Here is a 19,428-nt window from a genome sequence, read left to right on the forward strand (position 1 = left end):
AAGCAGAAGAAAGAAAGCAGAGCTGTGTTTTGTAGGAGGGAAGTTAGCTTGCATTCACTGTGGGCTAAGCCAGTTTCACTCTGTGCACTCTGTTCTTGGGAATAATCACTGACAACCTGCAGCTCCAGTATGAAGAAATGACATAAGTACAAAGTAATGCCAGACCCTTTTTTTTCTCCCCCTCTTCTCTGCAAGACTCTATTGCTTCACTTTCTGACAGTGAATTGGTTGGTTTGGCTAAGAGGATTTAAGGCAGTGAGTGCTGCATATATATTGCCCCTTCTCTGATACCTCATGACAGGAAGGGATTTGTTAATGAGAATAGGAGCCCAGCAGTAACTGGGAAGCACTCTCAGTTCTGCTTAACAGCCTTTCTGGAGCCATGGAAAATAGTCCAGGAGTCAGTACAAACACACTCAGATGAGTCACTAGCAATGTCTAAGTGCAGTCCTGTGTGCAAAGCTCTGAGCAGGGCTCCAAGCCCTGATTTTAACACAGATGTGAGGTGTTAGAGTGCTTGAAAGCCAAAAGGGAGCATCTTTATGAATGTAATGGAATATCATTGTGTCTCAGTCATTTGGCTGGGACAGAGGCCATGGGGAAAACAAATGCATGTATTTTACAACACATCTCAGATGTGCTGTTGTGATTTGGTACCACTGTATGTTCGTTTCCCTGCACTGGAGTGGCAAAATAAATGAGACCAGCCTGTTTTTCTGCTACACTGGGTAGTTAATCATCATACATCAGAATTACAAAAGTCTTTTAATGCTCCTGGTGATAACCTTTTAGTCTCTGATAATGAGAGTTTCTTGCAAGGGGAGATGCCTGAATCTCATGGTGGCACTGTTAAATAAATTAAAATCATGTATGCCTGACTCCATTCTCTGAAATGCATTTTTCTCTCAAATATTCCATGGAGATCAGGTCAAATGCTTTCATCTGCCTTATTCATTTTTAATTCTCAGAGTGTGTTGATATTAGCAACTTTGCTGCAAAGCAGAAGGGAAATGGTGATTTTAATGATAAATTGTACCTGAAAAAGGACAAACTTGTTTTTCTTTGTAAATAAACATTTTATTTCATACTTAGTGGTTTGTCCCCTGAAACATGCATGCTTAAATTCAAGCAGTAAATTATGCTGTCTCTTTATTGCTAGAATAAAGAGATTCCTGCTATCTTGTCTGTTTTAGATTGTATTTGTTACCTGTACATTCTGGCACCATGAAGAGCTTTATAGGTAAAGAAAGGTGAAACCATTCATCTCTCATGCCAGTTATTTTCAATACCCATCTCTTCCTCTGAGACTTTGCCCTTCTTGGCAGCTGATTTCAGTTGTGATGATGTTGGGAGACTGATTATTAAAAAACTGCTTCTTCCAGCTGTCTTGTTTTCACAGTGAGATGGGTATAAAAATGCTTTCATTCTGTCTTAGTAAACTAGAATGAGATGAGATGGGATGGAATAGTTTGGTTGGGGGTGATCTTCACAGACCATCAAGTCCAAGTGCCTGAGCACTTCAGGACTAACCAAAAGTTAAACCACACAATTGAGGGCATTCTCCGAATTCCCCTTTGCTACTGACAGATATGGGGCATCAATTAGCTCTCTGAAAAGTCTGTTCCAGTGCATGACCACCCTTGCACTAAAGAAATGTTTCCCAGTGTGCTGTCTCATCTTTCCTTGGCACAGTTTTGACCCACACACCTACCATCAATTCCCAGGAGCAAAGCCCAGCACCCCCCTCTCCATTTCCCCTCATCATAGAGCTGCAGAAAGACATTTCTGAACTTTCTCTTCTTCAAACTGGGCAACCCAGGTGTCCTCAGCCTCTCCTTGCAGGACTTGCCTTCCAGACCTTTCAGAATCTGGGGTTAAATCGTTTTTCTCCTTGACAGTCATGGCAAGTACTTGGCAATAAGCTACCTACAAAATATGTGACAGACAAGGAAAGGGGAGCGATGAGGAGGAGGGTGTTCATCTCCATATCCTTTTGAGAATAAAACAGAACTTTAGTCTTTGTGCCATCCATTTTTAAAGGATAAAAAGTTCCAAACTGCTGTTGTCTTGGGCTTAAGACAGCCTACAGCAATATATCTGCACATTTAGATAGCAGACACAGATCTTTAGATGGACAGCTCCACTTTTGGTGATCATAAGTACTTCAGGCAGGGTGAAATTAGTGAGAAAATGAATGTGTTTATTTTCAGAGTTGAGGGTCTTAGGACGCAAACCCTTTTCTGGAGGTAAGCATAGTGCAGACTTTTTACTCAGCTGTCCCCCTTGTGATAGGAAACATAAATATTACAAGCAGCTTGCAAGTAGAGCTTGAGTTCCATGATAGCAAGTCTGGTGAATTTAAAAGTTATGTCCTGCAGTATCATCTTATGCAGAGCCCAAGAGAAAGTATAATATTTCAGTGCACTGTCAATTCCAAAATAGGGAAGGGTGGAGAATTATTACAATTCAGAGCAGAAGTAACAATGATTTGATTTTTGCCAATATTAGAATTTTACGAAAATAATGTTTCAATCAGAACAAGTTGCTTTACATAAACATAAAATTTTCAAGTCATTTCCTTAAAAATATTCTGGCTACCTCAAGCATTAATTTGTGTCCCTTGAGGCCAGTTTTCCTGTTACGAGGTTACTACAAATCAGCCAATTCCTCAGCTGGTACAAAGCTCTCATTCCTGCATTCAGAGCTTCTTTTTGCACTTCTCCATCTGTTGTGATCTGTCTGGTCACTTGAGAGGAGAGGCTTAGGAACAGGCAGCTCCCTGAAATGAATGCTGAACAGCAGCAGAAGGCCTCAAGGGTGAAGTTTTTCACTTCTTTGCAGTAAGATGGAAAGTACTGCTGCTGGTTTTATGCAATCTTTTGTTTTTCCCTCTGTTTCCATGAAGGAGGTGGCAGCTTCTGTAGCTGTTAATGGGCCCGTATAGTTAAGTTCTTCAAAAGAGTGTTTATTCCAGGATAACTTTATTGCAACTGGTCAAATAAAACTGTGGTCTGAAAACTTCACACTTGCCTTCCAAATTTCAGAAACACTTTTTTTTAGATGTTTTTCCTGTTTTCATTACCATCTTCCCCCTTTGGCTTTGGTGTAGTGCAGCCTTCCTAGAAGGGAACTCAGGGAACTTTTGCGGTGTGCTGGCTGAGTTCCCTGCAGCTGCTCAGTGGCAGATGCTGAAATAAACCAGGAGCAGCTCCTGCTGCTCAGAGTCCAGTTGCAGCAGCTCTTCCCATCTTTTTCATTCAGAAATCCCCAGGCTGTGCTAGCAGTGATGCAGTAGGGAGCACACAGACCCCTGTGACAGCATCCATGCCTGGAGTGTCCCTCCTGACTTGGAAGATATGATACTTTCCAGGGAGGTGTATGGCCAGTGCTTGTGTAGACTTCTCTGTCACAGCTAGCCTCCCTTTCTGCCCAGCCACAGATGGAGGGCTCAGCTCCAGTGTGTTGAGAGCTCCCACCTTGTGCATGGGAGTGAGCTGGAGGAAAAGCCTGGGGGTTTTGCGAGTGTGTTCTGTGCAATGGCATCACTTTCTCTCGAGTCCTGTCATGGTGAGCTGGGACATCTAGGAGTGAGGTATGGGTGTGCCTATGGCTCTGGAAATGATCGTGTCCTGTTATCATACACACCATTCACAGGAGTGCATTAGAAGGGCTATGGCCAGTGGGTTGAGAGAGGTAACCCTCCTCTCTGCTGACCCTGGTGAAGCCACAACTGGAGTACTGTGCTCAGTGCACAGCTGTGGGCTCCCCAGTACAAGAACAACAGAGGAGAGGGTCTAACAGAAAGCTACAATAATGGCTGATCAGGGTCCCTGTAACCCACAGCTGCTTGTATTCTCTTGTTTTGAGTGCTCCACATGCAGTTTTTCTCTCAGCATTTGCCTTCCTCCTCTTAGTTGCTGTTGGGATGTTACAGGATTGGTTAATCTAGCTCTGTCTACTCATGACAATAAAAATGCCACCACACACAGTCTTGTAGAGAATTCAGGAAATGTCACTCTGCTCACTGAAACCAGACCAGAAATTAGAGCAATGATGTTGTGAGACCCAGCAATGTTGTTTTTTTTTTTTTGCTGCCTGAGTTTTTTCTGTGTAATAGTATGTCCCTGGATGTTGTTTTCTTTGATTAAATGGTGTTAACATTGATTGACTGTGCCACAAGGATGCTGTTAAAGCAAATGAGTTGAAAAATAACTTATAGAAATCAGAATATTCTAAAATACTGTCTGTACTTCAGAGTGAAAGAAGCAAAAGCCTTAAATCTCGACCCAGACTTGGCTGCCCTGACTATGCCATCAAGTAATTCACTTCCTAAATGGAATGTATCTCCTCAGGGCTCCCCCCCTCACCGACAGCATAGTCCCTTCAGGAGTGATGCTGCAGGATACTGCTGTTCTGAAATGTCTTACTGGCAGTATCCCAGATTCATACCTGGACAGCTTATCTTACTCCATCCCTACAGAAACGGCCCCTTTTGATGTTTACCTCTAATCCATTTTTAGAGTGCAATTATGCAAAAAATCCTTTGACATTTGACTTGAGCTCATCAGAAAGTGGTGTAAGAAGCCGAAGATTAAAAGAAAAGATAAAAATCCCATTTCCTTTTGAAAGCAAAAGATTGTTCTGATGTTTAAATTGATAATTAAACAAATTAACAAGAAATAAACCATGCAAGAGTGCAGGGAGGATTGAGTGCCCCCACTGCACTGAGAATACAAAAGGGGAAGATGTGGTATGTCCAAAGGTGTTGGTCCACACATTGGTGGAATGTCTTTTCCAGGCAATGGCTGTGTGAGTTCAGATCCATTATAGACAAAATGTCAGCAATTGATTCTGGGAGGCCAGCTGGACAGTGTCCACATGCAGCCAAGTCGCCTGTCAAGTTTTAAGTCATGAAAATCAGAGAAGTTATTCATCCTCAGAACCGCCTGGAGATGAACAAATCACATTTCTGAGCCATGCATTCAAATCTGCATGGGTAGATTAGCTATCAGAACAGGTGCCCAAGCTCACCACGAGTTTTTAGAGCTCATCAAGGCCCTGAATCACTTTCTAGGGCCCACATAAAATGTGCAAGGAAATAAAATCCTCTAATCCAGACAACAAAGTGCAGTGGCAGAAGCAGAACCATGAGAATAGTCCAGCTATATAGAATTAGCTTGAGTCATCTCACACATACAGTGCTATTAATGTGTACCCAGAGGCTATATTAAATTGAAAGGACTGGTCAGTTAAAAAATCTTATTTTGCTGTGCTGCAGGAATTCTGGGGTAGCTCTGCTTAATCAGTAGAAGAACAGATTTATACCATGGCAAAATTTACTTGTAAATCTTAAGTGGAACTAGTTTGTATACATGGCATGTCATGAGGAGAGTGCAAGATAGCCATGTTCCTGATAGCCAAGATGGAACTGAGGCTGCAAAGCAGTCAACGTCTGATGAGAAGAAACATTAAAATGATGTATTGTTAAAGAAGGTTTATGTCTGTGTTTTATACCTAACCCTCATTTGAAAAGTTTGGGTTTTTGTAACTCAGCTTTCTCATGTCTTCACAAACTAGAATTTCCTCAAAGTGTGAATTCTCCCTCAGTGTGTATGTACTGCCCCAGGCAGAGAGGCGGAAAGGCAAAGCATTAACTCAGACTTCTCAGTATTATCATTATTCAGATAATAAATGACTTGAAACAGTGTCACTTTCAAACTGCTTTAGTGCAGATGGTCTGTTTCTTAATTCCCTGCCCCATAGTTAGGGAGCTGAGCTTATTGAACTGCTTGCCAATTCTGTTAAGAGGAGATGCAGTGAAACGAGCTAAAGGCAATATTTCAGTGTGGCTCCCATGCATTGGCTCCTACCCCCCAGATGCCATTATTGACATACATTTTACAACTACATCTCTCACCATCAGCAGTTAGAATTGTAAAGAGGTTGAGCATACTTGGCTTGAATGTCAATAATCAATAAGGATGTTCATCTGGCTTAATAAGGATAAATTTTTGCCCTTGAAACAGCATACCATCCCAGCCAAGTGAGCTAGAATTTGTTCCTCAAGGTTTGTGCTAATTCTGTATCTGTGTAAATGTATGTGCACACACTTCAGTAATAGCTTTCTTTGACCATTATGGATTTCTCTTGCATGTTTTGAAATAACTGTCTTTTTATTAATTCACTTGGGTGCTTTCTTTTTAAAAACTCATTTCTTCTACTTCAGGGTCTTTTTTGTTTGTTTTGTTTTTTGTTTTTCCTAAGTACTCTCATTACAAACTCTGTCTTTCTAAATTTCAGTTTCCCTTTCTGAAGCCTGCTGACAAAATGTGATATGAGTGAATGGCCCATCACTGCCTCTAAAACCTGTGATCAAATTCTGCCCAGCTTTAGCTTGGGCAGATAGACTTCTGTGCAGCAGAGTTAAATTAATTCTGAACACTTAGGTGTTAGTGATTCCACCCCTATGGTATAGAGCTCATAGTTCATGGAAGAAATGAATGTTCTGTTAACAAAATATATATTTACTAGGCAGGAACGGTTGACATGAAGATTGGTAGATCCCTGGAAATTTACATTTTGGTGTTTTGGTAAACTAAGCAGGACAGATAGATAATAAATAAAACAGATCAGCACTCATCCTGTGGCCTTCATACTGCCCCTCGTGTGCAGTCTGTGGCTGAGTGGCTCAACTGTGATGTAAAGAGAAATGACTGCATCCAGCCTTCCTCACAGGAATTGTTCCAGGCATGTTCAGAGGTACCATCACACCAAGCCAGGCTATGGAGGGAACCATGCAAGTGATGTAATGTTGTGGGTAATTGCCTGTGCTGCCTTTATCTCCCAACAGTTTTTACTTTCTTAGTACTAATACAGCATATGATGTCCAAAATGTTTGGTGACCTCAAGAGTTTTGCGACTTCTGACAAGTTTCCAATGGGGGATGTCCTTCATCTAAATCTCTTTTCAGCAGTGGCAAGAGCTCTGTTGCCTTTGTGGCAGACTCAGACGGATGTATTTCTAAGGTGTAAAAGCTGTAAAGAATGTTCAGCGTTGTGGGTGCTTGCTGGTAGAATGTTGGGGTAGAAGTCTGTAAAATCACCTTCCAATTTGCTACACTCATAGAACATTTCCATCTATAAAGCCTGTCCTATCTGTAAATTTTAAATGGTAAACCCAGGACATGATATTCTGTATTAATAGTAGTAAAAATAAGAAATTAGTGTAAGGCCATAAATTGTTGTGTCTTGCCACAGAGCATGAGGACAGCAGACCCTTTTCTTGGCTGGGAGCTGGGTCACTGCAGTACATCTCAGCTGTGGAAGTGCAGTGTCCCAAAGCACAGCGGTGGGCAGTAGTTTCTGTGGTCTGGAATCAGACACTTGTATTTCAGTATTTGCTTATTTCACTTTTAACCTGTTTCTTTCCCTTTTCTGACAGATTTTTATTGGTGAGATATCCATGTATTTCATAAAGTCAACCAGAGAAACCCTAATTATCCAAGAGAAAACTATTTTGACTGGAGAGTGCTGTTACCTGAACCCACTGCTTCGAAGAATCATACGTTTTATAGGTAAGCATCTTTAGCACTGCAAATTTACTTCCCGTTTGTACCAAAACAGAACAAAAGATCCTAACTGTTTACAGCACAAAGTTAATTAAGCTGTAAAATCTTTGCAAGTAAATTCCACTTTAGAGGAATTGCCCCCCTCATGATTGGCAAGGTAATGTTTGAGATGTGCCATACCATGCTGCCTGGTCCTGGTTTATATCCAGTTCTGCTGAGCTAAATGCTTCTTCTGGACCACTGAAGAAAGGTTATGCCAATCAAATCGCTGTATGAATAATTCCATCATTGCTATTCTGTGTACGATGGCCATTTTACTTACAAATCAGTTCTCAGCAGCCCATCTCTTTGGCTTTTTTTTTTTTTTTTCTTCTTCTTTTTTTTAGCTCTAATTTTATCTTCTATAATTCTGGCACATAATGTTCAGCTGAGCACAGTGTAAAAAAGGCCAGAGTCCACATAAAAATAGCATTCATATTTTTATTCTGTGTGGTTTGTTTTTTTTTTTAGGTATTTTATTATGTTAATTGCTGAGAAAACAGTGAAGAAATTCTATCAATAAAATGTGGAGTTTACTTTCTGTTGTACTTAAAAACCACTATGCCCTTTACACAAGATCAATGTAAAAATGCCTCAGAGACCGCACTGAGGTGACTGCCCTGTAGGTCCTTTTGGGGCAGGAAGAGGAACAGTGCTGTAGCTTTATTTCTGCTCTGGCGTTGACAGTGAATGTAACTACTCCCTCACAGTTTCCAAATCCCAAACTGAATTGATGGTTAAAAGCTGAGTTTTAAATGTAGCAGCTGAACAAAAGGGTGAAAATACCTGGATTGCATCTTCCCTGTCACTACTGATTTCATAAGAAAAAGAGAAAAAAAGGGCTAGTGTGACCATGGTGAAGGGTTCATGGTTCCCACAGAGCACGGCCCCACCTGCAGGTGTTCATAATCAGCAAATAATTGCCACAGAGGATGAACCTCTCCTCTCTGTGCCTCCTGCTCTAAGCGTGGAGGTTAGGAAGCAAAATGCTTTTTTACCATCTCACACACTGAGGTGTATGGAGACCACCAGTGGTTTGTAACCCAAGCCAGTCCTGCGTGCTGCTCATTAGCACAAAAGACTTTAAAAGTGAAATACCCTTGAACTTCAGATAACCTCTAGGATATATTGATAGATAGTAAACTGCCATTAAGAGAAAAGCGGGATACTGGAATCCACTGGACCACTCAGGGCTGTTTGGCTGTTGCAGCACATTCAGCATGTTTTAGAGTCCTAATCAAATATTCTCGCCTGCGGGGTCAGTACTAAAAGAGGTTAAACTGTGGAGGCTAAGCACTTGCTCTGTATATTTTCTTATAAATGCACTTTTCTGCTCTGCTTTCGCTTAAGCTAGCTTTATTCCTAGGCATTTCCTCTACTGTTTGATTCTGGATGGGACAGTGATGATACACTGGACCCTTAGAGAAGAGCAGGATATGGACCTGCTACTCACTCCGGGAGGTTTACCTGGATGATGATTCTGTGATTCACTGGATGCTTGGCTATGGAGAGACAAACAAGTTACTCCTACATGGACTTCCTCACGAGTCTTTTCTTGCTAAATATGAGGTCCATAAGTAGCAGAAATATGAAATAGGCTTTCTCCTCAGATATCCTAGGGAGTGGCCTGTCTTGTTATAAGAAAGTTCACTGCCAGTTTAGTCTTGACACAGATTTATTTGATTGTTAAAATCTGATCAATCTTTTTGGCCCAGATATGGGAGCAAGAGACATCAATGAATACATCCAAAAAGTAGTATTTGGGCTTTGTTGAATATTGCTTTATCTTCTAAGTAAGTCATGACAGTTGTTATTATTAAACAGGATGAGAAATACCACTCACTGTGCCTGGGTGCTCATGTTTAAGGAAAATTGACACTAATTTCAGAAGGGTGCATTTTGAGAGCTGCTGTTCTCAAATTTTAGAAAGATGAAGACATTTTTAGTCTGTCCCTGATTCCATAGCTAAGGATGCAAGGAAAAAATGGATTTTTAACAATAAGAGACTAAATTTGCTTTCCACATGACAATCAGAGAGTTTCAGGCTATCTTTAGTGATATGAAAGGTAGGTACTCATGCCACATTATCACTGTGGTATCTGTTGCATTTAATAGGTAGACTTGAGCTTATTCTCCTCTTGCTTTTACTTTGTATATGCACAATAAGGTACTTCTTTGTTCTCTAGTAGTGGTACAAAGAATGAAGCAAAAGCAAAATCCCACTGCTCTCCTGGGATGTTCTCAACCCCTTATGATTCTTTTCATTCATGTTCATACCTTACCTGCCATGCTTCCTATTTATTTTCTCTTCTTTCCCCAGGCCCTCAGCAGCTGTCTGTTCTATAGAGGTCTCTTCATGAATTTCATAGGGACTTTGACAGTTGAGCTTTATCTTAAATTCCCCCTTGGTTCTTTGTCCACAGAAAAGTGGACAATAATTTCTCCTGTCTCCCTGTCCCAAAGATGAGTTCTGCATGTATCACCTTTTGTAGTGAAAAAATGCATCTCAACTTCTTTCAACATGTATCAAGTCTTTTATTGAATCCCAGATGGGTGAAAACTGCTGTGTTCCTGTATTTAGAAAATCAATTCCTCTATCAGTGAAAGAAAGGTGTTTTATCTTGGAAAGCTCAGACTTTGATATATGTTGAGATTTGTTCCATCTTCATCTTTTATATTTTTTCTGCTGACATTTATTTTGGAGATTCTGATGTCAAACAAGGGGTGTGTGGCTGCTTTAGAGTCATTTTTCTGTCTAAAATATTGGTTAAGCACTGCTATTCTTTACTCACATATCTCTCCTTCATCCCCTCCTCAGCCCTCACAAGAGTTTTTTTAAGAACTACAGACACCAAAATACACAGTTTTTATCCCAGACCTTTGAGAAATCAGTGAGGTAGACTGATGGTTCCTTGGGCCTCAGCCTCTTCTTCTCATCACACAGCATTTTGTACTTTTATTCCCCTCTTCTTGTGGTAATTTCCCTACCGTCAGTACCCTTGTTAACATCTTGCCCCATCCTTCATTCTCTTCCATGCTGTACTTCATCATTTGTATTACAAACAGAGGTATAAATCATTTTAATGTTCCTTAGTGGATGGTCTTAGTCAAGGATTTAGTATGTTCAGATACAGCCACAATAGCACCCCCAGGACTGTGATTCAGCCCTCACTGACTCAGTCTGGCAGGGTGACCGAAGTGTATTTTGCTGCAATTCAGTATCAGTATATTAGGCTTCTAATCCATGTGATTAAGTTGTAGACCTGCAAAGCTCTGATAACATGCAAGTAGTCTCTCTCTAGATATTTAGAAATGCAACTTGCTTTGTGAATTTGTTACCAGTGGCTTTTACACTGGAGCTGCATAATTTGCAGTTAACAAATGGCACAGATCAGCTTCTGCTGACAGCTTAATTTAAAGCATGGGGCCACCTCACAGTAGGCAGCTAAATAATGAAATTAAGGCTTTATTTCGGCAAATTAAGGCTTTAGTTTGGCAAATAAAGGTTTACAAGATTTACACACACATTGAGTTTATTGTAATGGGATAGATAAACCCCAGAGCTCTGATGTCAATTCCCTGTGCAGCTGCGGGACATAGTTAGCCTGACCTTATCCTTCTGTCTGCTTCCACAGTGACACACTGCACACACTGTCATTAACTGACTGCCTCAAAGGAGGTCTCAGCCTGTATTTGGGTGTGTGGCTTAAACTACTGCAGGTCTCACTTCTCTCTCACTGAAGGACCTTTACAGTGAGAACTGGGTCACTGCTGTGGGGACAACCCAAACATTACTGCTCCCAGGCTCTAAGCTGACTGCTCTCTAGATAAAAATTGGTAGTCATAAGCCAACAAGCAGAAAGAAATCATCTGCATTCATGGAGAAGAGTCTTGAGGCTCCAGAGCACTTTTGCACTGAATTTCTTCTTGCATGTCCTTATGTCTTGAACAGTATTTTGGAAGGACACTCATGAAGGATGCAGGTAGACACAGGAGGCAGCAGATGCCTGGGTCTTTGTGGAGTCTTCCCCAGGAGATAAAAACTGATCCTGGGGTTTGATTATCCTTGCTCAGACAAAGCTTGCTGGTGACCCTGTTCCTGATGCAATGGCAGCAAGCAATGGCAGTAGATTTTCCTGCAGCCTCCATCTCTCTAGTTGTAAAATGGCTTATAATACGGGTCTCCTTTATAAACGCACATTAAAATATAAAGATGGAGGGTGGATTAGCAGAGTGTAGGTCACAGGACTGAATAATCATATAATCACAGAATGGTTGGGTTGGAAGAGACCTTAATGTCCATCCAGCCCCAAGCCCTTACTGTGGGCTGCTTTCCTTCCACCAGCTCAGACTGCCCAGGGCCCCATCCCACCTGTTCCAGAGCACCTGCAAGGATGGGGCATCTACAGCTGCCCTGGGCAGCTGTGCCAGACTCTCACTGCCTTCTGAGTGAATAATTACTTCCTAACATGGCCTTGCAGAATGTCATTAGGTTCTTTCAGGTTCACATCTCAAAGCTGTCCAGGTCCTTTTGAATGTATCCTTCTGTCAACTTCTTCAGTCAGCTTGGATGACTTAATTGGATGCACAGGATAGTTACAGGGAAAACTGCAGAGATTAGCTGAAGATCAGCATTTGTGTAAAACCAGAAGTTTTTCTGGGGACTCCCTCCACTGAAACTCTAATGCTCTTCAAAAACCATAGGAGTGGGAAAGAGGTTGTGGGAATGCAAATAGGAAAGGTTTTTTTCCAGGAAATTAAGAGTGTGACAAATTCAGACTGCACACTGTACAAACTCAGGCTGTACATTGGGAGAAGGAGCTGTTCCTCAGTAAGTGCACTTCGTAGATGTCACAATATGTTACCCAAGAGCATAGCTTCTGATGTCCCATGAGCTATTGAATGCATTGCTTCTTATGTCACCTTATCTAGTGATTTTGTGTTGTTTTTCCCTATTAAAGCATTTTGCCTCCTCATTCCCACTTCCACCCATTGGCTTCTCACTTCTTTCTTCCCAATGTCTTTTCAGCAGCTTGTGTACAGCTCCTTTGGTTGGTTGGTTGTGTGTGTTTGTGTTTTGCTTCAAATGAGTGGTGTTTAAAATATCTGTAGCAGTGAGAGTTTCCATGGAGTCAGCAAGCAGCTGCAGTCAGTGATGTCAGAGAGAGAGATACAGAGCGGGAGAGAGCTCAGGCAAGACTTGCAGGGAGAAAACAAGTCAGCTAATGTAACAGTGAAGGAGGAGAGCTAGTCTTTCTTCACAGTACATGTTTCTGTTAGCCAAATCAATAGACATAGCTGGAGGTGGTGACGCTGGCAAACAGACATACAGTTTAGTTGGAGCTGCATGTCAGTGAGAGCCCTACAGTTATGGATCTATGCTTGAAGTATTATGTGGCAGCAATTTATAGGGGGATGTAAATGAAGAAATTAAACCTGAAGCATTCAGAAATGAAGCTGATGAAGATTTAGATGCTTTCTCCAAGAAAAATTTAGTAGAGCTATAAGGATCTAAGGTTCATATTTTCTATCCCTAGCATTTTTGAGCAGATCTTTCATTACTTAAGGACTCTTTCAGCAACCTTCTGGACAAGGGGAAGGTGTGACTTTAAGTAACTTGAATAATCCTGTATGCATCCACTGTGTGAACAACCAACTACACAGACTGTGTTTTTACCTGAATGTGCCTTATTCTGTCTACGCCCTTTATCAGCTTTATCAGCATTTGTCAAGTTATAAGCTAAAGTTCATTACCAAGTTTTCTAGATCAGAGTGAAGACAGTGTGACAAAGTGCTGCTCCTTAGCAGAGTGGTATCACCACCATTAAACCTGACCACCAAATTATGCAAGAGGTACAAGTTCTCCTGTTTTCTCTGTGTCACTGTATTTCCAATTTCAGCTGGATGACTGTAAAGTGCAAAGGGCTGATTGCCCTTTCCATGAAGCCTTCCAGCAGTGGCTTGCCTGCCTCCAAAAACCTGGCAACCACATAACTGCATTCTCATGCCCTGGTCAGTTAACTTGGCTGCTGAAGGTCATTGAACAAATTAGCTGGAGTTGGATTCCTGATGTACAGAAACCACCAGGGGACTCCATCACTACCAAAGCTCACTGGTGTTACAGACTTCAAATCAATTAGAACCAGCTCCATTGCATAGTCTCTAGGGAGCGAGTGATGTGTAATCAGTCTGCAAGGGTTACATTCCTGTTTGCTGGATTCAGTGCTGCAAATTGCTAAGACTTTCATCATGCACAGTTTGGCATTAGGTTGCATGAGGGGAACTACAGAGATCAATATGCATCACAATGCAAAGCTTGACAAAGGCTTCATCCATGGCTTGTTCTACTGTTCTGCAGAGTACTGCAGCCTTCAGCAGCTGTCTGAGCCAGTGCTTTCAACACTACCAGTTAATGGGAAAATGCAGATATTGAAATTTCTCTTTAGCAGAGCAAAATGCTGCCTTTGTACCCTGTGCACAGGGACTGAAATAACTGTGTGCAGCCCATGAGCTTTTCCTGAAACACCTTCATTTTTGACTTGTGCTTACTTTGCTGTGGAGGCCATGGGTCAGACTGCAATATTTGTCTAGATTTTACATTTCCTATAAGTGTTATAAAGAGCTGGGTAATAATCCTCATTGCATTCCGTGTGATTTGCACAGAACATCAAAATGATACCATTTAGAGCAAGCTGGGGTTTTTTTTGTTTTTTTTTTTTTTAATTTGGCCAAAGAACGGTACATAAAGCAAGATTTTTCTGGCATGAATTAATGTTTTGCTGGCCAAAAAGCTACCTACAGGCTTTTTCATTTGAACATGCATATGCTTTGCTTAATGTAGATGAGGAATTCCTGTCAGCAGTTGTAAAACCATGGGTTTACAGTATTTACAGAGGGATAAAGGAATTAAAGGAGCAGAGTCAGCATACTCCATTTCCCAGTAGGCCAGTCCTGCAGCCTAGGACCACTGACTCTCGAGCAAGAGATTTGTGCTGCAGCATGGCTGTGTCAGCCGCAGCACCCTGGTGAGTGAGTAGCACCAGGGAGTCCCACTGAACTCTTGTATCATTCATTGCTCTTTAGTTATGGGCTTCATTTCACATTCCCGTCCATACAAATGTCCCATGAAGGTAGGCCTGTCATGTTTAAAAGGATCTAACTTTCCATTATGGCCCTGCTGATTTTTGTTACCTACAGGCAGGATTACAATATCTGCAGAACTATCCTTGATTCCTGATAATTTGACATAAAGCATTTTCAGTTGTGCTCTATTCCTAACACCCTGTTGTTTTTGTTTATCAGACTGCACCAACACTTTCTTCCTTTTTCAGGTCAGTACAGATAAGCAATGCAATTGCTGTGATCACTGCAGCTTTCCTAAGATAAGCTGTTCTCCCACTTTTGGTTGTTCTTAACTACAATCTCATTTTTGAATGACTTTTGTCTACTAAGCTGCAGGAGGGAGGAGGCAAACATGTATGACCCTCAGCATTCCTAGATCACAATAAATAGTTTTGTTTGTTTCTTTGTTTTTATGTGATGCTTTAATCTAACTTAGTGATGGGTGGGGGAATGGTGAGCTGATTTAGTCTTCTGAAATGCTTGTGTTTGGCATTACTGGAAGCCTGCTGCTCTTTTCCCTTTGGTATGCAGTGAGCTCATACAAGCAAAGACCTCTCTAGGTGTTCATAGCAGCTGTATTAGACACTGGGAGCACTCACAGAGAGTCAATGGAGGCTATGAAAAATGCAGTTTCAAGCAGGGGATTCTCCACAAACCCGCAAATGCTCCTGGGTTCAAGCACACACTTTCTGTTTTAGCATAGGAGGGTATGTGCTCCTGCTGACATAAACTGAGCTGTGGAAACTGTGTGGAAATTTCTTCTGCATCAGAGCATTAAGAATTTATCCTAAAGGACCTGGCAAATATTCCTGGATCAGAACCTTTTCAACACCAGAATTCAGAATAATCGATGACAATTCAGAAGACAAATGATATTATAACAGCGGTATTATGACTTAGTGCAATACTACTCCTTCAGGCTTTTATTTTATAGTTCAGAGCCACTTATGACCATTTTTTGCCCAGATCTGGCAAAAATTCATAAATATTCTTAAAAAATTGTGCTTGACATTCAGACTGTGAAACTTTACAGCATAGATGCATAGTTTTCATTGAAACCTATATAACTTACATTTTGGTTCAGAGTCTGAATTATAGAAGTACTTATTCTCATATGTACCACATTCAGCCTTCTTCCTGTTCCTTGTGGAGATACTCAGTTAAATACCTGCCATAATGTAAGCACTCGCCCTCCTGTGTCTTATATTTGATACAGGGCTCTGCTGGAGTCAGCAGTGGCTTTTTCCAGGTAATGACAGTGGTGTTTGCTCCTTTATCTCTCGGTGTATTTCTTCTTTCATGTACAAAGACTATCTTAAACTTATTTGAATAATAACTGTTTTTAACCTTTCCTCACAGGAGTGTTTGCATTTGGACTTTTTGCCACTGACATATTTGTAAATGCTGGCCAGGTTGTGACTGGGAACTTGGCTCCATACTTCCTGACTGTGTGTAAACCCAACTACACTGGAAATGACTGTCGGACCCACCACCAGTTCATCAACAACGGCAACATCTGCACTGGGGATGTGGAGGTGATTGAAAAGGCAAGGAGATCCTTTCCTTCCAAACATGCTGCTTTAAGCATCTACTCAGCTTTATATGCCACGGTGAGTAGCAGGGATGGTTGCTGACTTGTAGGAGGGGTGTCTGTCTGTACATCCAGATGGAGTCACACAGTGTATTTTTGAAGGAAAAGAGAGTTGTTTCAGGGAAAGCTTTCCTCTTTATCCATAAGGAAAAATCCCCTCCTCTCTCACTGTTTTACTGGCACTAATAAAAGCAAATCAAGTTCTCATTGCTTCTGCAGCAATGTGTAATGTAGAGGCGTGAGCTTCTAATCTCAGTTTTGCTGCTAATTTTCTCAGAGGCTTTTGAGTATGCATTTTCCCTGCCCATGTCTCATCAACACTAAAACAGGTGTTAACTTAATCAGGAATTTCTTTCCCCAGCAGCCAGATCCAAATAAGTGGCAGAGCCTCTCTATAGGCCATCAGAATTTGACAAAAATATTGATGATGTTATTTACTGAATCTTTTACCCTTATCCTGGTAGCAGATGATAAAACACCACATCATTGCTTTGCAAAGAGGAGGTCACCCACTGCTGTTTCATTTACCATCTGTTTCCATTGAATTTTATGTGAACAATGACTGATACGTAAACTGTTAATTCCTTTGACCAGGAATTTTTGGAAAGTGTTTGCAAAGCTCATAATGTTTTGCATGCAGTACTTTTGAGCAATGCAAACCATGTGTGAAACACAGTTCCCAACAGACATGGTAATGTGGGAGAGGCTGTTTTAATTATGATTGTGGTCATGGTGGTGATGGGCTGGTGGCTGGACTAGAAGATCTTAGAGTCCTTTTCTAACCTCAATGATTCTGTGATTCTGTGATGAATGTTAAGATGGCTGCTTTGGGATCAAGTTGGGTAGAACTTCAGGGACTTTGGTTCCTAGGAAGGCACATCTTCTGCAAACAGCTGATTTCTACAGCTGAAGGAGAGTGGTAATTTTCCTTCTTGAGTTTAAGCCTCCTGCAGATCAGTGTTTCTCAGCCCTAGGCTGTGAAGCACCTGGGGTGCTTTCTCCTTGGCTCTAGGGGGAAGCACTCTAAGAAAGGTCATAGGAGAATCATCAACAAGGGCATCCTACAAGTGGTGACATCCAACATGAACACATACAATTAAAGTATTTCACTGCATTTAAATGATTTTATTGTAGACACTTCCTGATTCTCCTGTTTGCTTTTTCTGCAGTGAGAGCAATGAGAGCTCTTGTACAATCACAGGACAGTCTCTTTGGCTAAAAGCTACAACTAGGCACTTGTCAACATTTTGGTAGTATTTTTAGGATTATTAAGCCAGGCACTGGCCTACAGTATCCACAAATAACTCCTTCTGTCACTTCCATCTGGCTAGAATATTCCACTTCATGGTAGTTGTCACTACCTAGTGTCTGTTGTTTACACTTTGGTTGCTTTTTGGCTAGACTAGAGTGATGCAGTACACCTAGAAAATAAACCTTCAGTGTTTGGGACATTCTGAATACCTATAGCAAATCCCGTCAGTAACCCAGGTCACTGTGACCCCACTGTCAATTTCCTCCATTTATACACATACACTTGCCAGATTCATTGTTGAAATTCAAGGCTCTGGCACTTCAGGAAGCTGCACTGAACAGCTTGCTGTCAGTGGCTCTTAGTGTAGAAGTCTCCATGGTAAAAATTATCTACAAAGCTTGAAGGCCACCAGTTTTCCCAGAACTGTGCTGAGATTGTGATCTTTCCAGGAAAAATTAATCTCCCTGACTTCTACATTAGGACTGGATAGTCTTCCTTCACTCTGCCTTCCCCAGCACAAATATACCATGTTATAAATATATGCAAGCATACATTTATGCACATGTATAAATATAGGCATATATGTGTGTCTGTCTATTTTAAACTTTCCTGTCTATGCTTTTGTCTGTCTGAAAATAGATGGGAGAGGAGTTACACGAGGGATGAATGCTACTATCACACATTGCACACTGCTAAATACATCCCTTGAGAGTGCTGATAAATGCACTAAGGAAGCTGAATAGATTATTCATATAGATTATTTATATAGATAAAACATACGTTGAATATTTTTGTATATCATTTTTTTCTCCTTTTCTCACTTCTTTTTGTATTCACTTCCTCTCCTCCTCCTACTCCCCATACGCACACACATCAAACCATTGGTTTTCACATGTAGTGCTTTGTAAATAGATTTACCCTGTAAACAGTAGACCAGGAAGTTTACAAGACATTTCCTAGCGTAGGAAATAAAACTGAAGCAATTTTAACTGAGATTTTGGGCTCTTATGCAAGGCTTTAGAAAACTGAAGGGGCAAACACATGGCAAGAACCTTCAAAAAGACTTTGCATTGGAGGCTAAAGCAATAAAGATAAAGCCACACTGATTGCATATTTTGACCAAAATGAAGAATCTCATCCAGTGATTTCCAAGCTCACTTGATGATCTGTGGATGAACTGGAGCATCGATTTAGAAAAAACAGCCTGTCTTGTTAAAACTCTCCTTGTGGTAGAGAATCTATCACTTCACTTGGCAATCTGTTTTCATGGTTAATTATCCTCATTGCTAAAAATGTTCTCTCTACTACAAGTTTACGTTTTCCTGCCAAGATGCGTGAATCCTTGAGTGCCTTCCAGTGCCTGAAGGAAAGCTGGGGAGGGACTTTTTATAAGGCCATGTACTGATAGGATGAGGGGCTTTGAGTAACCTGGACTAGTGGGAGGTGTCTGTCTGTAACAGGGGACTTGGAACTAGATGACCTTAAAAGTCCATTGCAACCCAAACAGCTCTATGATTCTACCAAGAGTAAGCTAGACATCATTTCATCTCGTAGTCTTAAGAAAATAAGCATGCGTGAATTGCTCTGTGGAGCTGGAGATTGCAGCTGTCACAGCAGGGCTGCATTCTTGTTTTAAGGAGGTAATTATTTTCCTTTGGATGTTGTAAATTGCAGCGGTGCTTTGGTTGGGAATTAGAAAGCAATCTTTGAATTGCTCATTTGAATTGGCCTCTGCAGGAAGAAACACACGGGGTGAAAGGATGGGCAGTAATTATTCACACAGTGGCTCTTCACTTAAATAATGTATTTTCCCTATTGTTTCCAAAGAAGCCTTAACACGAGTTTCAGCGCTGGTCA

General features: G+C 41.2%; 1 protein-coding gene across 3 annotated transcripts in view; it reads left to right on the forward strand.

The window, feature by feature from the left end:
* PLPPR1 (phospholipid phosphatase related 1) overlaps positions 1–19,428 on the forward strand; it is a 103,417-nt gene that overhangs the window by 80,250 nt on the left and 3,739 nt on the right. For all 3 annotated transcript variants that reach the window (XM_015849822.3, XM_085529851.1, XM_085529852.1), the window contains exons 4-5: positions 7,441–7,573; positions 16,088–16,338. In XM_015849822.3, the coding sequence (XP_015705308.1) occupies positions 7,441–7,573; positions 16,088–16,338 (384 nt within the window). The remainder of the gene's footprint in view (positions 1–7,440; positions 7,574–16,087; positions 16,339–19,428) is intronic.

Source organism: Coturnix japonica, chromosome Z (assembly GCF_054131305.1).
Source record: "Coturnix japonica strain WE chromosome Z, WE-NBRP24, whole genome shotgun sequence".
Taxonomy (NCBI): Eukaryota; Metazoa; Chordata; class Aves; order Galliformes; family Phasianidae; genus Coturnix; species Coturnix japonica.